The 19,766-nt window shown below is 65.4% G+C and overlaps 2 protein-coding genes across 2 annotated transcripts in view; both read right to left on the reverse strand.

Moving 5' to 3' along the window:
* SLC12A5 (solute carrier family 12 member 5) overlaps window positions 1–11,410 on the reverse strand; it is a 28,087-nt gene extending 16,677 nt beyond the window's left edge. Inside the window, exon 1 of the mRNA XM_030232645.2 lies at window positions 11,172–11,410. Within this exon, the coding sequence (XP_030088505.1) occupies window positions 11,172–11,205 (34 nt within the window). The 5' untranslated portion in view covers window positions 11,206–11,410. The remainder of the gene's footprint in view (window positions 1–11,171) is intronic.
* A 688-nt stretch (window positions 11,411–12,098) lies between these two features.
* Window positions 12,099–16,654, reverse strand: MMP9 (matrix metallopeptidase 9). Its single transcript, XM_050982267.1, has 13 exons — window positions 16,454–16,654; window positions 16,012–16,250; window positions 15,533–15,681; window positions 15,196–15,324; window positions 14,938–15,111; window positions 14,689–14,862; window positions 14,395–14,568; window positions 14,094–14,249; window positions 13,696–13,999; window positions 13,435–13,574; window positions 13,173–13,323; window positions 12,970–13,073; window positions 12,099–12,686 (listed from the first exon to the last, which is right to left on the reverse strand). Exons 1-13 carry the CDS (start codon window positions 16,592–16,594, stop codon window positions 12,577–12,579), a joined length of 2,145 nt encoding a protein of 714 aa, XP_050838224.1. The 5' UTR covers window positions 16,595–16,654; the 3' UTR covers window positions 12,099–12,576.
* Window positions 16,655–19,766: the final 3,112 nt, after the last annotated feature.

Below are 19,766 nucleotides of genomic sequence, written 5' to 3' on the forward strand. Positions count from 1 at the left end.
CGGCGCAGGCAGCCGGACGCTGGCCCTACATGGCACCCGTGCCCCGACCCACCGGCGCCCGATGGATGGTGCGGCCGAACCCCTGGCCCCAGCGCACCCCGACCCCACGGGACTGCCCTGCTCGGCTCCACACGACAGGCGGCAGCAGCACCCTGGGGTGCCCGAGCTCTAACCCGTGGCACCACACAACAGCACCCACAGCTCGCAGTACCTCCACCTCGAGCACGGCCCGTGCTGACATCACCTAGGCTGCCAGGGATGGCCCGTGGGCAGGAACCCCTCGCTTGGTGATGGTGCTGCGAGGACCAGCACTGGGAGAGGCCCCGGGCTGCTGAGCATGAGGATGCAGCACGGCTCGGGGAGACTGTCAGTCTCCCACGTCGCTGCAGCCCCACAGACTGGAAGGAGTTAAGCACCAGGGCGCAGGGTCCCAGGTGACAAAGCGCTCCTGCTCCTGCTCCTGCCGGAGACCATTTTGCCGCAGCGGGGCTGGTGCAGCCTCTCCCCGGTAGCCGCCTCAGACCCGTGGTCTGAAGTCAGGGACAACCAGGGCAGGCAGGAGCAATGCCCCCGTCCCTCACCTGCCACTGCCACGGCCAGCCCTGCCCGGCGGCACAAATGGGGCGCTGCCTCCCGGCCCTGGGGACACGTGGGACACTGCCAGTCCCAGCAACGCCCACAGGGCTGCCCCTGCCCCGCTCCGCCAGTGCAGCCAGGACAGAGCAGCTCAGGGCCAGAGCGCTGGACCGGGCTAGCAGCCCCAAGACCAGCAGTTGAGGCGGGAGAGATAGTGTGAGCAGAGCAGAGCCGAGCCGAGCCGTGCCAGGCTTCGATCCCGGCGCTCAGCCTCCCCCCTCCCCAGGGATCACTCAACTCGAAGCGGCCTTTTAATTTGCTGCGGCGGCTGGAAGGGCTGGCAGCGGGATCGCTGGCAGGAACCCGCAGCCCCGCCGTGGGCACCGCGCAGCCCCACTTTCAGCAGGGCTTCCACCAACCTGTCTGCCCGGGGCAGCCCGGAGCAAACGCAGCAGTGCCAAAGGACCGTCACAGCACCCTCGGAGCCCCCTAAGGCAGGGCTCAGGCAGCGGCACCAACCACAATTTGATCTTCTAATGGCTTTTTACTTAGCCCTAAATTGGGTTGGGAAGCGTCATGTCCCTTATCCCAAATCCTCCCTAATCGCTTTACACGGCGCAGGGCACTGAGCACTGGCTGGGGTAGCCCCAGCAGCCACCCCCCACGGGCTAATTAACCACAGCTGCTGCCGAGGTTGCTACCCGACCACGGCCGGCCCGTGCCCTCCGCAGCAACCAGAGCACAGCGAGCCCCAGCCAGGGACATAGGGCACTGGGGCTGCGGCACTGCCGGGAGGTGCAATGGGTGAGGGGGGCCGTGGCAGGAACAGCCCCGACCTCAGAGCCCTCCGCACCTCCGTCTGCGCTCCTGCACAGGGCAGGGCTGCTGACAGCTCCGGAATCCCCTGTGCCACCCCCGCCCCGATCCCCGCAGCCCCAGGGGCAGCAGCAGTGCGATGGCTGCTCATGGCACTAGGGATGCCCTGGGGCTCCCCTGGAGGTACACAGGACACCTTGACTTTTGCCACAGGACACCTGGATTCCCGGGGCTCTGCCTGCAGCAAGGGGCACCCCAGGGTGACCCCAGCAGGCCGGCGAGCACATGGGCGAGCACGTGGCCCTGACTGATGTCCCCAGCTGCTGCCGTTTTGCAGGAGCTGCTGGCCAGGGAGGCCACGCTGCTGTTCTGTCACCTCCAGCTATCAAGGGGACTTGGCTGTACACACACTGCCTGGCCCTGGGCTGTTGGCCTGGGGTGCTAAGGCAGATGGGGATGGCCGAGGTATTCTTATGAAAGTGGCATCTCTGCACCCACCCGGCTTCCTTCTGCCCTGCACAGGAGTTTCTGACAGCTGCTCTGGGGTGGGAGACCCTTGGAGAGGCCACACAGCCCTTGCAGCCCCACTGAGGCAGAGACCACTGATGATCAGAGTAGTGCTGGCTCGTGCTGGCAGCGTCACAGCAGAGCCACTCCAGCTGCAGCATGTCAAGGGAGCAGGGCTGGGGGTCAGGGGTAGGATGGTGGAGTAGCCCTCCCCCCATACCAGGACTGCATTTTCCCCCTCCAGCCAGCAAGCACACCCAGTGGCCTTTTGGGCTGGATTCCTTCACAGCCTGACCCAAATTGGACCAACTGCCACTTCAGACCTATCCTCTTCCTTCCTAAACCCAGGATTATCCTCCCTTTGATCAGCCGGCCCTGCAGCGCAGGATTTCCAGCACAGGCGTTTTGGCTGGCTGCATTTAAACAGCTTCCCAGATTCTCCGACAGTCCAAGCCCTACCTTGGAAATGGCCATGGACACAAGCTCCAGCAAAGCTCCTGGTCCTGGATTTGGGCTCCCCAGGCATCCCAGTGCCACCGGGCTGGGTGTCAGCATGGCACCCTGCAGTGGGGCTGCGGCTGACATCCCAACACCCCAACCAGAGCAGTGCAAGGTGCTAGCCCGGACACTGCAGGCAGCAGCCCTGCCTGCTCCATGCTCCCACCAGCCCCCAAGAGGGTCCAGCCCTTGTTGTGTTGCTGGGGCTGGAGCCCTTCAGGCCACTGTCATGTAGCTCACATACGCTGTCCAGAGCATGACCTGAGTGGGGACACTGTTGACCTTTCTGACAAATAAGGCCTAAGTGGCGCCCAGGGCTTCAGTGGTCGTGCTGGGCTTGGCAAGTTGCTGGACAGCCAGCACTGGAGCAGCCAGGACATGTGGAGGGGGCCCACTGGCATTCAACAGCTTTACTACCCAATGGGTTTACCATGGGCCCTGCAGACCGACCTAACGATGGGAGTACAGCTGACCCTTGGCATGGGGGGGATAACCCCCCCCCCCCCACAGCCACCACCCTTGTCACAGGTGTGGGAGCTCTGCCGAGCCCCTTCCCACAGACAATCCCTGCTCCCCCAAGTCCCCCAGGCCCCTGCTTCCTCCAGCCCTTCATACGATGTCCCACAGGGCAGCATCTCGGCAGGCTCAGCTCCAGGGACAGTCTGCCTGGTCCATCTGTAGTGGCACCATGTCCAGCTCTCCTGCCAGACCCCAGCATGGCTGCACTGCCTGCTGCCACGCCGCTGGCACTGCCGCGATGGAAATCAGGGAGTGGAAGAGATCCTGGTGCTGCAGAGGGCAAGGGGAGGGCAAGTGCCCAGCAAAGGGCATGGCTGGGGGCCAGTGCGACAACCCCAGCCCAGCAAGGTGCCCCCAAAAGTCTCCTGCCAGCCCTGACCTTGAGCAGAGCCGCAAATAAACAAGCAAATAAACAGACTGGGGTCGGCAGAGCAGAGGAATACACAGAGCCTGTCCGTGGCTGTGCCCAGAGCCCCACTGTGGGCAGCTGGGACCCCCACAGCCACTGCCACAGCCAGTCATGCGCTCCCGGCTGGGGCTTTGGCAGACCCCACGAGGGGACCTGGGGAGGAGACTTGGCATTGTCTGGTTCAAAGGGGCAATGCAAGTCCTCCTGTGCACACACTGCATCCCCCTGGCCGCAGCCCACCCCTGCGCCCGGCAGGAACATCCACAAGAAAGGGGCCTGTGCTGCCTGGTGCTGGACGTGGCCCCGTGAGGAACGGGGACCCTCACACAGCTCGATAGTGCCGAGAGGGGCTGAAGCCAAAGCGCCAGCAGTGACGGGGCTGCTGCGGGGCCGAGCGGCCCCTCGCCGGCGGAGGACAGCGGCCCTGCGCCAGGGCTGCAGCGGGACGGGGCAGAGCGCGGCGCACCACGGACTGCACCGGACCGGACCGGCTCGACTTGGCACGACAGGGCTCACTTCGGCTCAGCTGGGCTCGCTTCCGCTCGGCTGGGCTCGGCCCCGGGAAGAACGGCTCCTGTGGCCGCGTAGCAGGGTCCGGGCGGCCACTTCAGCACCGCGGACAGCGGCGGCGGCCCAGGGGCGGTGGGGGGGGTGGCAGGGAGTGGGGGGCGGGAGCGGAGAAGGGAGCGGGGGGCGGCTGCCCGGGATGGGGAGGCGGCTGCCGGAGATGGGGGGCGGCAGAGGAGAGGAATGGGGGGGGGAGGGCAGCGGGGGTGAGAGAGGCGATATGGAGAGATGGGGGGGCGGCAGCCGGAGGTGGGAGGCGGCAGGAGGGAGGGCTGGGGGGGCTGCAGCTGACATGCGGGAGGCAGGGGTGGGGAGCTGGCAGTTAGGTGCGGGGACCCTTGCGGGGATCCCGGGCGGGCGGGAGAGGGACTGGTGCGGCGACTGGCGGGGGGTGTCCGGGAACCGGCGGGGCCAGCCCCACAGGGTCGCTCGGAGCACAGCAAGAAGCCCCCGCCCGGGCGGAGGCTCCTCGGTGAGACCCGCACCGCTCGGCCGCACCGCCGCTTCCCGGGGCTGCCGCAGCGGCGGGAGTGCGGCCGGGGCTGCGCGGAGGCGCCGGGAGCGGGAGCATCCCCGCACCGCCCGCCGCAGCCCCGCGGGGCCGCCGGCCGAGAGCCGCCGTCGCGGCCGGTGCCGGAGCCGGTGCCACCCGCTTGCCCCGCGGCACGGCACCCTCAGCCCCCGATGCCCCCGGCTCCGCGCCGCTTCTGCCCCGCGCCGGCGCCGGCCCCCGGCCCGGCGGGGGCGGCCGCCCCGGGCCGTTCCGCTGTCCCGCTCGTGGTGCCGATGCCGGTGCCTCACCTTGGCTGGCGCCGCCGTCGCCGTCCTCGCAGTCGGTCAGGTTGTTCAGCATGGCGCCGGTGCCGCGGCCGCTTGCTGCCGCCGGAGCTGGAGCTCTCGCTCCGCAGCAGCCGCGTCCCCGCGCCGCCCCCCGCGCCGGTGGGAGGGGGCTGCAGTGCGGAGGCGCCCGGGCTCACGGCTCAAGGCTGCTGCCGGCGGAGCCCAGCCCGGCCGCCCGCTTCATCACGTATGCGGGAGGCATTGCCCCCGCCGCGGCGGGGAGGGGGGTGCGCGGCGGCGCGGGGGGGGACAAAGACGAGCGAGCAGAGCGGGGCCGCCTCCCGGCTGCGCCAGGCGTGGGGGGGAACTAGGGCAGCGCTGCGGGCCCGGCTGGTGCGGGCGGGACGGGACGGGACGGCCCCGCAACCGCACCGACCTTGCACCCGCCCCGGCCCCGAACCCCGCCTCCAGCCCCCGCACTCCGCACCGGCCCTCGCACCGGCCCCGCATCTGCCGCCGCATCCGCCGCCAGCCCCCACACCCCACACCAGCTCCCGCCCTGGACCCCGGCGTAGCCTCGGGACCTGGAACATACTCGGGGTGCACAGAGGGGCAGAACCTGTGACTGCGGGACCGACACATCAGAGGTGGCTGCGGCCCGGGATCACGGCAGTCCCTGTCCGCGGGACCCCTGCCCCGCGACAGGCGGCTACCGGGTGGGGGGCGGCTCCCGGCTGGGCAGCACCACGTCATGCAGGGGACCCCTCTGCGGGCATCAGGGCCTCGGCCGAGGATGGAGACCCCTGCCCCAGTAGCAGGACGACCCAGGGCACCCGGGGAAGGGGGGGGCGTCCAGAACACCCCACAGTGGGGCTGGCGGGACAGCAGAGGGGATTGACCCTGCTCTGCCCAGCTGACATGCAGCGCAGGAAACACTGCCTGCAGAGGGGAGCAGGCTTGATGTCACCTCCCCTGGTGACCAGGGGGCCGAGATCACACACATAGCAACCTTCTCAGACCTGGAGAAGGGTTGCAATGGGGCCAGAATCCCCAGGCCCTGCGCCGTCTATGAAGGCCCCAGCTCTTGCAGCTGTCACCCATAGGGCCAGGGTCACAGGCCACTCGCGACCTGGGGCTGTAGACGGACAAGGCTGCCTGAAGCCCCCTGTTCTCTCGTGGACTTAATCTGCGAGGATCCCCCAACCTGAGCTGGCTGCAGCTTCCGGCATCTCCTCCAGCACAGGCTGAGATCATGACAGCCCGCTGGCCTCCGTTACTTCTTGACGGCTGTAATTAATTGTTTACTTTCTCCTGGTGCGGAGCCAGCTGCTCCGCAGCGCAGATGCTCCCCAGCCTGACCTCGCGGCCAGGAGAGAGGCTCAGACCCCTCACCCCAGCCCGGCAGGCAGCACTGATCCCTGCCCTACGGCTGCAGCCAGGACCTGGCATCCCTGGGGAGCTGCAGCAGCACAGCCCCAGCTCCATGGCAAGTGGCACAGGAGGGTTGCAGGGAGGATGCGCAGTTCAGGGTGGGCAACCCCGCCCAGGACCTGTGTGGCAGTCACTACATGGGGCTGCCCCCGTCCACCTGCAGCAGCACCAACCCCTCACACCTGCAGCCCTGAGCAGCAGCCAGTGCTGGAGCAAGGGGCTGGCCCACTCCCAAGGGCTGGGACTGGAAGGAAGGGGCTGCAGACAGGATGTAGTGGACAAAAACACCATCCCATGTTGGCCTGGGGGGTCAGAGGGCAACCCCAACCCCCCAAGGGGGCTGTGGCTGGACAGAAGGGCAGCAGGCCAGGGTCCAGCCAGCCATGGTGAGTGCCAAGCACTAGAGGGTGGTTTTTTGCAGGAGGCCACAGCGCGTGGGCTCGGCACAAGAGGGATTTTCCTACTAAAACAGATGCGGGGGAGGGAGCACGTGAAAGACCACTAATCCCCTAATCCCTGGATTATGGCTCCATTTCAGGGGTTGGGATTTGACGGCAGCACAGGGGGCTATGCTATCAAGGCTGCATTGGCTTATCCTGTGTGCTGGGTCCCACCAGCATGTGGGGGCAACTGAGAGTGTCTCTGAGGCAGAGGAGACTGCAGGGGCTTGATCCCCCAGCAGAGCACTGGCATTAACACTGGTCAAAATGCCCCTGACTGGGGTATGTGGTGCAGTGTGTCAAAAAGAGAGCGGTCTGGCACGGTTTGGGCACCATCCATGCCCTTGCATGCTTGCAGTCGTGCTGCCTGCAGGGGACAGAGGAAGACCGATGCTTCTCCCTGGCCATGGAGTGGGGGATCAACTGCAAGTGGCCCCTGAGTCGGAGCAGCAGGCAGGATCCTGGCACCAGGCCAGGCAGAGCATCAGTGCCCCACTTAACTGCACAAGGCTGCCCAGGAATGACGACGGAGAGCAGCCAAGCCAAGAAGCATCCCTGCAAAGGGTCCTGTAACCCTGCAAAGACTCCTGAGAATGTCCCAGACCACTCTGCACAGAGCCTGGGTGCGGGGAATCATTCTCACAGACATTCCCAGGGCAGGAATCCTGGCTGCTGGCCACACAGCCCTTGCCTGTCCTATTACCAGCAGCGGTCAAACCTCCCAGGAGTGAGACACGTGCTGGAGTCACTGGGAAACCTCCTGAGGGCAGGGAGCGGGCAGCCTGGCAGTGTGCCACACAGGCAGGGAGGGCGGCTGTGCTGTGGAGATGCTGGTCAGCACATTGCACTGCCTGCTGTGATCCCTGGGCACTGTCAATGGCCTGCCCATCCACATCTCACCAGGATGGGATGCCACACAGAGGGCTTGAGGCACGAGGACAAACAGCTCCCAGGGAAAAGAGCTGGGGCAGGAGAGACCCCAAGACAATGGAGGTGCAGCAGGGAAGAAGGGCAGTGATGCCAGCCAAATTTCGTAGCAGCGGGTTGTCATCACAATGTGCCCTCACCACGCTGTCCTGACAGCCCCAGGAGCCCAGGGCAACACGTCCTGCAGCACCTTGGCAGGATGGAGTGCTCTTGTTCATCTCCATCCAGACAGGTCAGGGCCCTGTCACCGGCATGGGGCAAAAGCAGAGCCCAGAGCTGACACGGGCAGCAGCTGGAACTTGACATCAGCTGCAGCAGCAGGACAGGACATGGAGGGAGGTGCAGTGTCCCATGGGGCTGGGTGGGGAGCCACAGGAGGCACTGCAGCTGCCTGAGGCTGAGAGAAGAAGGGCAGCAGTGGGGCAGGGCTGGCAGAGGCCATGGGGCAGGGCTGTGAGCTCCTGCGTCACACGAGCCCAGCACAGCACACAGCTGGCGCAGCGTCCCCAGCTGCCCTTGCCCAGATGTCTTGCCAGCAGCAGGGCCACAGCAGTGGGCGGCCGGGCAGCCTGGCACAAGGATCAGCAGCAGAAGCAGCCTCCTCCCACCAGGCCCTGCTCCTGGCAATGCAGCTGAGGAGCCCCCAAGCAGCCCTGTGCCAGTTGCAGTACCCTGGGGATTCCAGGCAGCCACTGCTGAGCCAGGGCCAGAGGGCCCAGTGATGGCCGAGGAGCAGCTGCATGGCCACTTGCCAGCTGCTGCCAGAAGGGTTTGGGTGCAGGATCAGCTGATGAAGCATTGAAGTGTCCTGTGTCCCACATGGCACCCCTCACGCAGCCCCACAGCCTGTGCAAGGACCTCCACTCTTGGCACCCCACTGAAACACCTGTGGTGTGCTCAGTGGCATGGAGACTCCTTGGGAAGGTACTGATGGGGCTTCAGCTGCTCCAGCCCCCTGGAAGCATCCCACACCCCCCATATCATCAGCCTTTACCTGCTGCACACCCTTGTCTCAACTAATGCTATCCCAAGGGCACCCAGTCTGCCACAAACCTGACCTGAGTGACAGTGAGGGGGATGGAGGAGATGGGAGGGCTGGGGGAGCCTCCTTAGCAGCCCCTGTCGCTCATGTGTACCCCTCTGTACATGGCACCCCAAATGCCCCTGTCCCCTCCCTTGCATCCTGGCCCCTCTCGGCAGGGGCCCTGCAGGGGGTGCAGCCAGGGCTGGTGGGGTCCCTGCTCTACCCAAGCCCCCCTCAGGGCCTCACCTCCCACCTGGGGCCAGCCTCACACAGCTGCCCCACAGAGCCTTGTCCATGGCTTATGGCCCACAGCCCCGTGACCCCAGGGGGGCCGAGAGAGCTGCTGAACACCCTCAGCACCGAGAGCCACGGCAAGGGTGACACCGGGACCGGTTTCCATGGCAACGAGAGGCTCCTTAACTGGTTGGTTGCCATGGCTACTGCCGCCGAGCCCGACCGCTCGGGACACGGAGGGGCTGCGCGGTGGGGATGCTCCGGTGCCCTCTCGGGCCAGGGCGGCTGCCCCGCGGGCAGCGCACCGGACACCGGGACAGCGGCCCCACGTGCGGCCCGCGGGGGAGGCCCAGCCCCACGGTGGGTCCCAGGTGGAGCACATCGATCCGCAGTCCCGCGGGTTCCGGCCCGCGCTGCGCTGGCAGTGGGACCGGGTCCCCCCGGGACGGCGGCACCGGCGAGTCCCGGGGGCGGGGCGGGGCCGCGGGGGCGGGGCCGGGAGGGACACGCCCCCACCGGAGCCGTCCCGTCCCGTTATCGCCCCCTGGCGGCGCCGCGGCCCCGCGCAGCCCGGTCCGCCCCCGCCGCCGCCCGCACGGACCCGCACAGACCTCGCAAAGACCCCGCGCAGCCCTGCCCGCCCCCGCCGCCGCCCGCACGGATCCCATTTCCCGGGCCAAGCCCTGGATCGGGCCGGACTCCTGCACGGACCTGCCCCCGGCCCCGAGGCCCCCGCGGCGGCGCCTTGTCCGTACCCTGCCCCGCCCGGCACCGGGCGGTCCCTTTCCGCCACCGCCCCTGCCCGGGGGCTGAGCTCCCTCCTCAGCACCACTCGCCTGGGGCCGCTCCCGGGCAGGGCCTTCCCAAAGGGCGGCCCCGGGAGCCACAAGGCGCCCTTAGCACGGCGCCAGCTCACGGACGAGCAGGGGCCCTGCAGCTGGCCGGGGGTCCCCGCACCACAACGGCACTGGCAGCACGGCCGGCTGCAGCCTTCGCTTCCGCACCGCCCCGAAGTCCCCGGGATCTCTGTCACTCTGTCCCCCACGCATGACACTGACATGAGGTCAGGCAAGACCGAGCGTTTGGCCAGGGCCGGGTCCCTCCCGGATCACTGCTGTCCAGAGCTCCCGCCTGCCATCCACAGCCCCTGCCAGTCCTGCAACTGCCAGCCCCATGCACCCCCTCCCATCCATCCCCCCGGGAGGCAGCATCCATGGTCCCAGCACTGAGGAGAAATGTGGGATGTGAGGAATCCCTGAACGCTGCCAAGCCCTAAGTAGCCACCCTGCCACAGCATGACCACCCCACAAAACAGGGCACCTCCAGGAGGACCAGCCACTGGCTGTCCTCTGGGAGGGCACAAGGTCACAGCTCAGCCAGAAGGATGTGTCCCTTGCTCCCACCACGGCCACTCAGCATGGCCAGCCCCGCTCCCTGCAGCCCCCCACCAGCAGACTGGCTGCCAAACCGAGGAGCTGTTCCTGGAGGGCCCCAGAATTCAGCCCTGGCTCATCAAGGTTCACTCCACCCCAACACAGCCCACAGGCCGGGCCCAGCTGGCCCAGCTGCCATAAAGTGACAAGTGGTTCTGCATCCCCTTGCCACTGGATGCAGCTCTACATCACCCACGACAGTGTGATCCTATACAGGGCCCCAAAGGCCAGAGCCCACTGACAGAGGCACAGCCCAGCCCGGGTGCCGTGGTGTCCATCCGGCTGCTCGCGCCTCCCACCCGCGCCCTTCGCCGAGGGTGCAAGGTCACAGCTCCGGCAGCACAGCTCCGGTGCTGCTGTCGGCCGGTTTTCTGGGATCGATACGGCTCCGGTGACAGCAAAGCCCCACCGCCACGTCCCCTGGGCGCCACGAGGTGATGGCTGCCGGCTCCAGTGCCTGTGCCCATGGCAGCCCAGTGGGCACTGCTGCATCTGAGGGCTGGCCACAGCTTGCCCTCTCCAGGCTGGGCAGCAGGCACCCTCCACCATGGCTCCCTAGGGAGCAGTATGTGACCTCGCACCCACAGCCGACCCACAGCCGTAACTCGCTCCATCCCGCTGCAGGTCCGGCAGCAGCAGGGCCTCGCTCCAACAGCCCGGTATGGGGATGGAACAGGGGAGCTCCCTGAGGAGCGGAGGTGGCCGCGGGAAAGAGTCCGAGACGAGGGGTCGTGCCCGGGAGGGCGGCTGAGCCCCTTTCCCTGCGCTGCACCTCCCATCTCCGGATCCCGCAGCTCCGCGCCATCCCTGCTCCGGGGGTCTGCACTGCCTCCGAGAGGCCAGACCGACCGCAGCTCCGCACCCCCCACGGTGTCCCGACGGCCCGGCCCTCCCCGCGGACCCTTCTCGCAGACCCTCCCCGCGGACCCCGTCCTGCCCCGCGGATCCTCATCGCGGACCGTGTTCCACCTCCGGAGCCTCCCCGGGCCCCCCTTGCCCCCGGCGCTCACCCCCGCCTCCGGTGACGGTGAACCGCCCGCTCATGGCCCCGTCGTCGCCACAAGTGGCTCCGGCCCCGGCGGTCGCTGAGCGCGGCCCCGCCGGGCGCTGACCGGGGTCCTAGTGCCCGCGGCACCGCCCGCCGCGCCGCCCCCGCGGCCGCAGGGCTGGCTCCAGTCCGAGCGGATCCGCTCGGCCCCGCTCCGGTCGGCTCGGTTCGGCCCCGTTCGGCCCTGCTCGGCTGGACGGGTCCGGACCGCTCCGCCACGGTCTCACAGCCGCCGCCGAACTGGGGGTGCTGGGACCGTGCCCCAACGGGACGGGAGGGGGCCGCGCTCTGCTCCCGCCCTGTCCGGAGCCGCGGCCGCTAATTACAGCTAATTACAGCCCCGGAGTTGCGGCTGCCCCACCCTGCCGCGGACCCGGGCACCCTCGGGCACGATCCCGGCCCTGGCCCTGCCGCCGCTCTCTGCGGCCACGCAGGGACAGACCGGGGCCGGGGGAATCTCCGGGCCCAGCCCGCGGCGGGGTCTCAGCTGCACTGGGGACTTCGGTCACACGCTGAGTGCCGGCCACACGCGGCGACAACCGCCCTCTCCTCATCTCGGTGCAAAGGTGGTGCGCAGGGGAGGGCAGTGGGTGGAGGGTTATGCGGAGCCAGGGCTTGGGCGGCCCGGCCAGTCGGGGCGGGGGTGCCGCCCCTGGCGTAGGTCTGGTGGTGGACAATGTTGGGACCGAGGGACATCATTCGCCGTTGGACCCAGTGTCCCTGCGGGATCCAGAGTCCTTCACAAAGGGGGATTTGGTGAAAGCCCCCCCACAGTGCCCCCATGGCCACTGGTGCTGGCACCCCCGGGGCTGGGGGAGGATGATGCTCCCAGCACATGGGAGTTCTCCAAACCATGGTCCCAACAGCTGATAGAGCACTTGAGACTGTGTCCAAAGAATTGTTTTTATTACAAATGGGCAGGCAACTGGCAAGGGGGTGGTTGGCAGAGTGGGCAGTGGGCAGGAGTAGGCAAAACTCTGTGCCCCACCCTGGTGTAACCCCAGGCGCCAGCTCCCAGTGGGGCTCAGCCTGACCTGGCATCGCTGGCTCAGGAAAAAGACAAATTTGTCTCGAATCCATGTGTGGTTTGCACCAGACAAACGCCTCTGTGCAGTGGAGCTGGCACTGGCAGGGGTGGCACAATGCCAGCTGTAGCAAGAGTCCTTCTTCCCCGCTGGGGCTCTCCAGGCTGGGCAACTCCCAGGAGGTGAGGACCCCCTGCCCCTTTCTTCCCAGAAGATGGTGATCTCATCTGGGGCAACCCACAGCCGCAAGGCTCCTGGGGGTCAGCCCATGAGACAGGAGCTCGCAGGCTGGGAGCAGTGGGCAGGGAGCAGCCCTGGCAGAGCTGGTGGCTGGTCAGGCCTTCAGTTCTGGGGACACTGCAGGATGTCATACTTGACGTAGCCCACCCTGTCCACCTGGTAGCGCGGTGTCATCCTCCAGTAGAAGCTGCCCCGGCAGAAGTGGTACTTGCCTGGGCAAGGAGTGGGGTGGAGGGAATGGAGGGTCAGCAGGAGTTTGGCCATACAAAGATCCATCCTCGTGGCTGCCCGAGCAGCACAAGCACATGACACCCTGCACCTTGCTGGCACCCTGCCAGCTCCACCACAAGGACCCAGCAGGGCTGATGGCATGCCCTTTTCCAGGGCCATTCCCCACACACCCGAGCATCCCAAGCAGGAACCAGAGCAATGCCATGAAAGGCTCAGGTAGCCAGGGCCTGAACACACAACACCCACCTGCCAGGTCCTACTCACCTTGGTAGAGGAACACATTGCGTGCATCAAGGGGGACGCCGGTGAAGACATCATCGGTGGCACGGGGGTAGCCCTTGTCCACCCTCTGAACCTTCACATCCAGCCTGTGGGAGAGCAGAGCCATGCTCAGGGCTGCTGGGAACCCCCCTCCCAGTCCCTCACCAGGGTTCAGGCAGGCACTGCTGCTCTCCAGCCCTGCTCACCTCCAGTAGCTCTCCCCGCTGAAGAGCAGCACTTTGCCGCGGCCCCGCTGCAGGGCCCCCGAGAGGCGGCCGGCTTCCTTCCCTATACCCAACTTCTCGATCCCCCGGGGGCCCACTGCACTCTTCCCAGAAAACACCCAGAACTGCCGACCTGCAGTGGGAGATAGTGGGGGTGTCAGACAGCCCTGAGAGCTCCCAGGCTTCACCAGGCTCCTCCCACTGCCCGTGGGACTTGGCGGAGGGCGGTGGGGGCAGAGCTCACCAGCAAAGAAGAAGATCCTCTTGGTGAGCAAATCCTGGAAAACAGCATCAATGGTGTCTGGGAGGCCAGGCCAGGTATTAGCAACAGAGAAGGCACCCTGGATGCCCGATTTCCAGAAGGATGAGTAGGTCCAGTATTTCCTGGTAGGGAAGATGAGCTGTCCTGATCACCTCAGTCTGCCACGGCCCATGTCCCCCACATCCCTGTGTTCCCCCACATCCCACCTCACCAGGGCAAGAGGTCCCAGATGCTGCCACTCACCCATCCTTGAAGAAGTACAGCTCCCCATTGATTTCTGTGATAGCATCAAAGTTCTTCTCCATGCAGGCATCCCGGCTGGGGTCCACAGGAATAGGTTCAACTGTGGGCTCTGGTGTCTCCTCCTCCTCCTCCTCCTCAGTGGTGGAGGTGCTGCCAGCCTCTGTGGGCATGGGCTGGGTCTCCTCTGTGGGCATGGGCTGGCTCTCCTCTGTGGGCATGGGCTGGGGCTCCTCCGTGGGCAGCGGCTGGGGCTCCTCAGTGGGAGCAGGTGCAGGTGCAGTGGGCTTAGGGCCAGAGCCACGACCTGAGTGAATATGGGGGGGGGGGGGGGCATGAGGCTAGAATCAGCTTGGTGCTGCAGGACACCCAATGCACCCAACTGCAGTGCAGCTGCTCACCGTAAAGGTACTGGATGCCCTGGACATCATCAGGGTGCAGCTGGAAGTCCTGGATGTAACTGTACATAGGGTACATCAAGGCCTCACGCACACTGGAGTGGTCCAGACCCAGTGAGTGTCCAAACTCATGGGCAGCCACCAGGAAGATGCTGTAACCTGGGAGAAAGCACTGGCCTAAGTGCCTGGTGGGCCACAACAGGGCAGGACACACCATCCAGAGACTGTGGTCCCCACAAGAAGTGTGACAACAAGGCATGGGTCTGGGAGGCACAAAGGGAAGCACAGGCAGAGGGGCCAGTACCTCTGTCAGGGCAGAAACCCCACTTCTTGTCGGTGTCATAGTTGCCGGTGGTGGCACACCAGAGCTTGCCATCCTGCCGGCCCTGGCTGGTGCAGGCACTGTAGGACTGTCCCAGGAAGGTGAAGGGAAAGACACACGGGTCCCCCTGGGAGTTGCCACCGATCACCGCCGTGTCTGCAACAAAGTGTCAGTGAGGCTGTCCCTGGGCCCTGGCTGCAGTGGCCAGAACCCAGGACAACGCTGGGTCATGCCCTCATGCCCCCCTCCCCTGCATGTCCCCCTCCATGCTGGCACCTTGGTTGGGGCAGAAGCCATATTTCTTGTCCTGGTCGAAGCTGGAGGTGGTGGCACACCAGCGGTAGCCATCGGAGCGCCCGTCTGTGGTACAGGCATCATAGGAGGTGCCCTCAAAGACGAAGGGGAAGACACAGGGGGCTCCATCGCTGTTGCCACCATTGGTATAGAGGACTGTGGGGTGAGGGAGAGTCAGGAGGGTCCCAGGCACCGCACGGCTGGGCAGGGGTTATGGTCACCACTACTCACGCTCGCTGGGGCAGAAGCCATATTTCTTATCCCGGTCGTAGTTGGGGGTGGTGGCACACCAGGGCAGCCCATCCTTGCGCCCCTCTGTGGTGCACCGGGAGTAGGAGTGGCCCTCGAAGATGAAGGGGAAGTGGCATTCGGCTCCATTGGCATTCCCGTGGCGAGTCTTCACCACTACTCAGAGAGGGGCAGCTCAATGCTGCAGCTGCTGTTGGCACCATCAGACCCCCCCCCGAGTCCACCACACCCTGCCCTTACCTAAGCCAGTTCCCAGTGTCCAGAACTCATCGTCATCAAAGTGGGCATCACCCTGTATGCCCTGGCCTGGGGGAAATGCGTGGGCCAGGAGCCCGTCCTTGCCATCAAAGGGGTACCCGTCCCCATGCTCTGCAGAGAAAAGCACTCTCAGCTGGACCTGCCAGAGGAGCCCTCACATCCCCAGCATGCACACAGACACCTAAGCCCTGCACACCTCCTGCACATGTGGGGGCAGGGGGACTCTGGGCACAGCCCAAGGAGACATGGGGTAAGGATCTCACAGGCAGGGTGCATCACCAGGCTCCTCCTCACTCCCTGCCTGCCCAAAGGACATCACCTTGGCTGCCAAACATGATCATGATGTCTGCCTCTCCGCTGTATATCTGGGTGAAGGTGAGAGGGGTCACATCGCTCCACACTTGGAACGCCCGTCTGAAGGCGTCATCGATCACAGCACGGTCCAGGTCGGGGGAGTAGTTTATCACCCTGCCAGGGAGGCAGAGGGTCAGTGCTGCCAGCTCCCCTCCTCATGCAGGAGTGACCCTGCTCTAGGAAGGAGCTGACCTCACCTCCAGAGGTGATAGAAGTCACCACCCTTGACCTTACCCAGGGCTCAGATGCCCTTCTGGGCATTTGGGAGCAGATGCTGCTGCCATCCCAGCTTAGCCCTGGCAGCACTGGGACCCAGCTGTACAGGCAGCAGCAAGCCCAGAGAAGGGCTGAGCAGAGGCTGCCAGCCTCCTGGTCCCTCAGGCTCTCCATTCTCCTGGGACCACAGCCTGGGGACACAAGGGTTCATCCCCAGTGTAGACTCACCGGTAAGTCAGGTCCATGTGGTCCCACTTGAGGTCCCCATCAAAGGTAAGGAAGGTTCCCATGTCAGGGACGCCGCAGCGGGGGGCTCGCATGGCCTCCAGAGTGGCAGCATCCAGCTCTCCCGTCTCCTCCAGGCCCAGCTGCTTCTGCATCTTGAGCAGTGCCTTGCCCAGGGACAAGTGCCTGCCACCAATCTTAGCCTCTGCCTCCGTGGTGTAGCCGAACCTCTGCAGGTAGCGCTGTGGAGGAAAGGCAGCCAGAGGGGTGAGCGAGGCGGGAGGGGGCTCCAGCAGCCCCAGGCACCCATCCCAGCCTGGCTGCCTCCCGGAGCTCAAGGAGACTGACAGCTCTCAAGCCGTGCCTGCAGCCCTCACTGTCAGCCTGGGCGCCCTCTTGGGGACCTGGGTGCCAGGAGGGCACCACGGGGCCGTGCTCCCCTCACCTCTGCCAGCTGTAGATCCGGCAGGGTGCTGATCAAGTCCCCCGGGAAGGTGACAACCGCCTGCGGCTTGCCCTGGAGAGGGGCTGCACAGCAGGAGGCGGCCAGCAGCCCGGCCACAAGCGGGGCCAGGAGGAGTGCCATGGTTCGGCGGTGACAGGAGGGATATGGCTGCGCTGGTCCCCGCTGTCTGCTCTGGGTGCCGCCGGGCTACCCACTCCTATTTATGGGGTGGGAGGGCAGTGAGTCACCCTCAGACCCCTCAGCGCCGACTCACGCTCCCTTCTCCCTTCCCACGGTGACGAAACGCACACTCCATCTCTGCCTTAACTGTTTCATCACCTTGTTTACTAAACACGCTGCGTTCCGCAGCCACGCGAGGACAGGAAGGACAGTGGCTGGGCAGCTGCACCAGGTCACAGCACAGCACTGAATGGCCACCCTGAGGCTGCCCTGCACAGGCACTGCCCTGCTCCCTGCTGGCCCCAAGACTGTAGTAGCTGTGGGGACAGCAGGGCATCACTGGAGGCCAGCCAGGCGCTCAGGATCCTGTAGCTGTGTCATCCCCCCCAGCTGACACTGAGCTTGGCTGGCCAAGGGCTGATGGTGCTGGACCCAGACCCACCAGGACATGGGTGGGCATGAGGGCAGATAGCAGTGGAGCCCTCACCTGAGCCCGAGCACCTGGAGCCCACCTGCCTGGGATTTGGGAGCTTGCACCCTCACTAGGACTCCACATCCTTCCCCACCACAGCTGCATCACCCCAGTGGGTCAGAGAGTTTCCAGCATCGGAGATGCCCATGGCTTCTCACCCCATGGCTCCAAGCCCAAATGCCAGCAGCTGAATGGCAGACCTTCCTGGTACCAGGGGCAGCGCCTGCCCAGGAGCAGCTCTGGGCATGAGAATGCTCCACCTGGGGCTCTGGGACATTAGGGGGGCCCTATCCTTGCTGCCCTGCTCTGCAGGGTGCTGCTGACTCAGGTTCCCACCCAGCACAGCACAGACCTTGCCATGGGATGGTGTTTTCCTGCTTCTCCCAAAGTGCCGACGCTTGTGGGAATGAGAGCAGTGAAGGGGAAAGCAAACAGGGATGAGGAGAGAGGAGAAAACAGATGGCAGAGAAGAAGGCGCAGTGTCAGCGGGGGGGAGGAAGGACTGGTGCAGCCCAGCAAGGCTGCTGAGACACAGGTCCCAGAGCAGATCCCCTGCCCCAGCCCTCACAAATCCCATGAGCCCGAGGAAGCTCAGCCCCATGAAGCTCAGCTGGCTTCATCAGGAGGATCCTCCTGTTCACCCCATTGCTGTTAGCATCTGTCCTCCCAGCTCCCAACAGTGCCAGACTGGGGCTCAGCAGCTGCCTCCTCCCAGTATCCCCCAGATCTGGCTGAGCCAAACCAGCAGCTCCTGGCCCATCCAAAGGATGAGCAGGTTATGCTGGCACCCAGCACAGCTGGGAACAGTGAGAGGTCAGGGCTCTGCTCTCTGTGCCCTTGGAGAGGACCCCCAATGCCCAAGCGAGGGCTCATCCCTGGGGCAGCATCACCTGCCAGATGCCCTGTGCTGGGGGGATGCATCCACAGCTGGCTGGGCACAGGAAATTCACTGGAAGTGTGGGCTAAGCTGGGAGGAAGCAATGGTGAGAAATCAGGGGGTTGCCTCACTCCCCCACCACAGCCCTGCAAGAGCAGCCCCCATTCCCTGGCACAGGAAATTGCTACACAAGCAGCTGCCATCCTACCCCCAGTGTGACAAACACATCCAGCCAAGCATTCCCTCATGGTGGGACATAGCCCAGGGACCCTGCAGCCACATCACCCTACAGCCCCCTCCCACAGGGTCCAGCCTGCCTCCCTTGTCCCTGTGGTGGCCCAGCTCTTCACCAGGCAGGAGGCAGTGGCTCTCTGTGCTCCCTCCCTGGCTGGCAGCTGAGGTGAGGAGGGCCTCTGCCAAGGTGTCCTGAGAGCCCACTGAAGCTGGTGGCTCCTGAGGCGTTTGGGGAGCAGGCACTGCTCCACATCCTCCACTCTCCAGCCTGCCAGGACCTCAGCCCACAGCACAGAGCTGTAGTGGGAGCTGGTGCTAAATAACCTGGAGGACATCCCCAACAAGAAGACTTCTGACTCCAGCTCTGGGATACAGTCAGAAATTCAGATCTGGCTCTGGTCCCCATGGCACTGTGGCAGATCCCTTAGCCTTCCCCATGCTATTCCCATCCTTCGTTTCCACCACATGCAGAAGCTGCAGCTACAACAACCTGGGCAATCTGCCAGGGCACACCATGGCATCGTGCTGCTTGTGGCAACCTGAGGGCAGAGCCATGGCCCAGCAGCACAGAGTAGCACTGGCAGAAACAGGGCTGGGAGGGAGTGGGACCTTGGAGCAAGTGATGGCAGAAGGAGATAAGGGTCAATGCACCACACACTGTACACCAGTCCCAGCAAGCCCTCGAGCTGGGCACTGGGAGCTCCAGTGGGGGGTTGCCAGCCGCAGCTCTGCCCCCGTCCTGGCCGCTCCCACTGACTCAGGGCCCCGCTCACCAGCTTCCTCCTGGAACCATCCCGGGGGAATTTCTGGTGACTCTCTGGAGGCTCGTCAGGGAGCAGGGCCAGGGCAGCAGGGAAACCCCCATGTCTGGCAGTGCCAGCAGCCTCTGTGCCAGGCAGGGAATTCTGTGGGATGGGCTCGGCACTGCTGGCATGAGTGCCATGCAAGGCAGCCTCCATCAGCTTGTCTGTGGGAGCTGGGTCAAGGCACAGGTTCCTCAGAAAGTGCATGTGTGGAGGGAGGCTTGGGGAGGCCACTGCGGCCAGTGGGAAAGAGAGGAGGGCAGTGGTGATGGGGCAGTGCCACAAGCAGGAGGGGGCTGTGGATAGCAGAAACCCCAGGAGCTGTGCACAGCCCAGGCTGCCTTTTTCACTCCCAGAGGCCCTGAAAGGAGTGATATGGAAAAACCCAGGCAGACATCCTGCATCCCAGACACTGCCCGAGCCACGAGGTTGCTGGTCACCACCATCGCTGCCAAAAGGGGAAGGAACAGCCACCACAGCCCCTTCACACAGCCTTACTCATGGCTACCCTCATGCAGACCCTCTGGGGGAAACTGATCCAGGACCTCAAAGGGGGCTGCTGCCTGCCTGGATCCCCTAGACCCCTCCCCATTTCAATTCCCCCATAGAGGCAAGCAGGGTGGGGGCCAGCCAGGGAGGGAGTGTGGCACCAGACAGCCAGGGGAGAGGTCCACAAACACGGGATGCACCAGGGCAACAAAGCTGGTGGGGAGCTGAGGAGCCAGGGATGAGGGAACACCCAGTTGC

The sequence above is a fragment of the Serinus canaria genome, chromosome 20 (genome assembly GCF_022539315.1).
Source record: "Serinus canaria isolate serCan28SL12 chromosome 20, serCan2020, whole genome shotgun sequence".
Classification (NCBI taxonomy): domain Eukaryota; kingdom Metazoa; phylum Chordata; class Aves; order Passeriformes; family Fringillidae; genus Serinus; species Serinus canaria.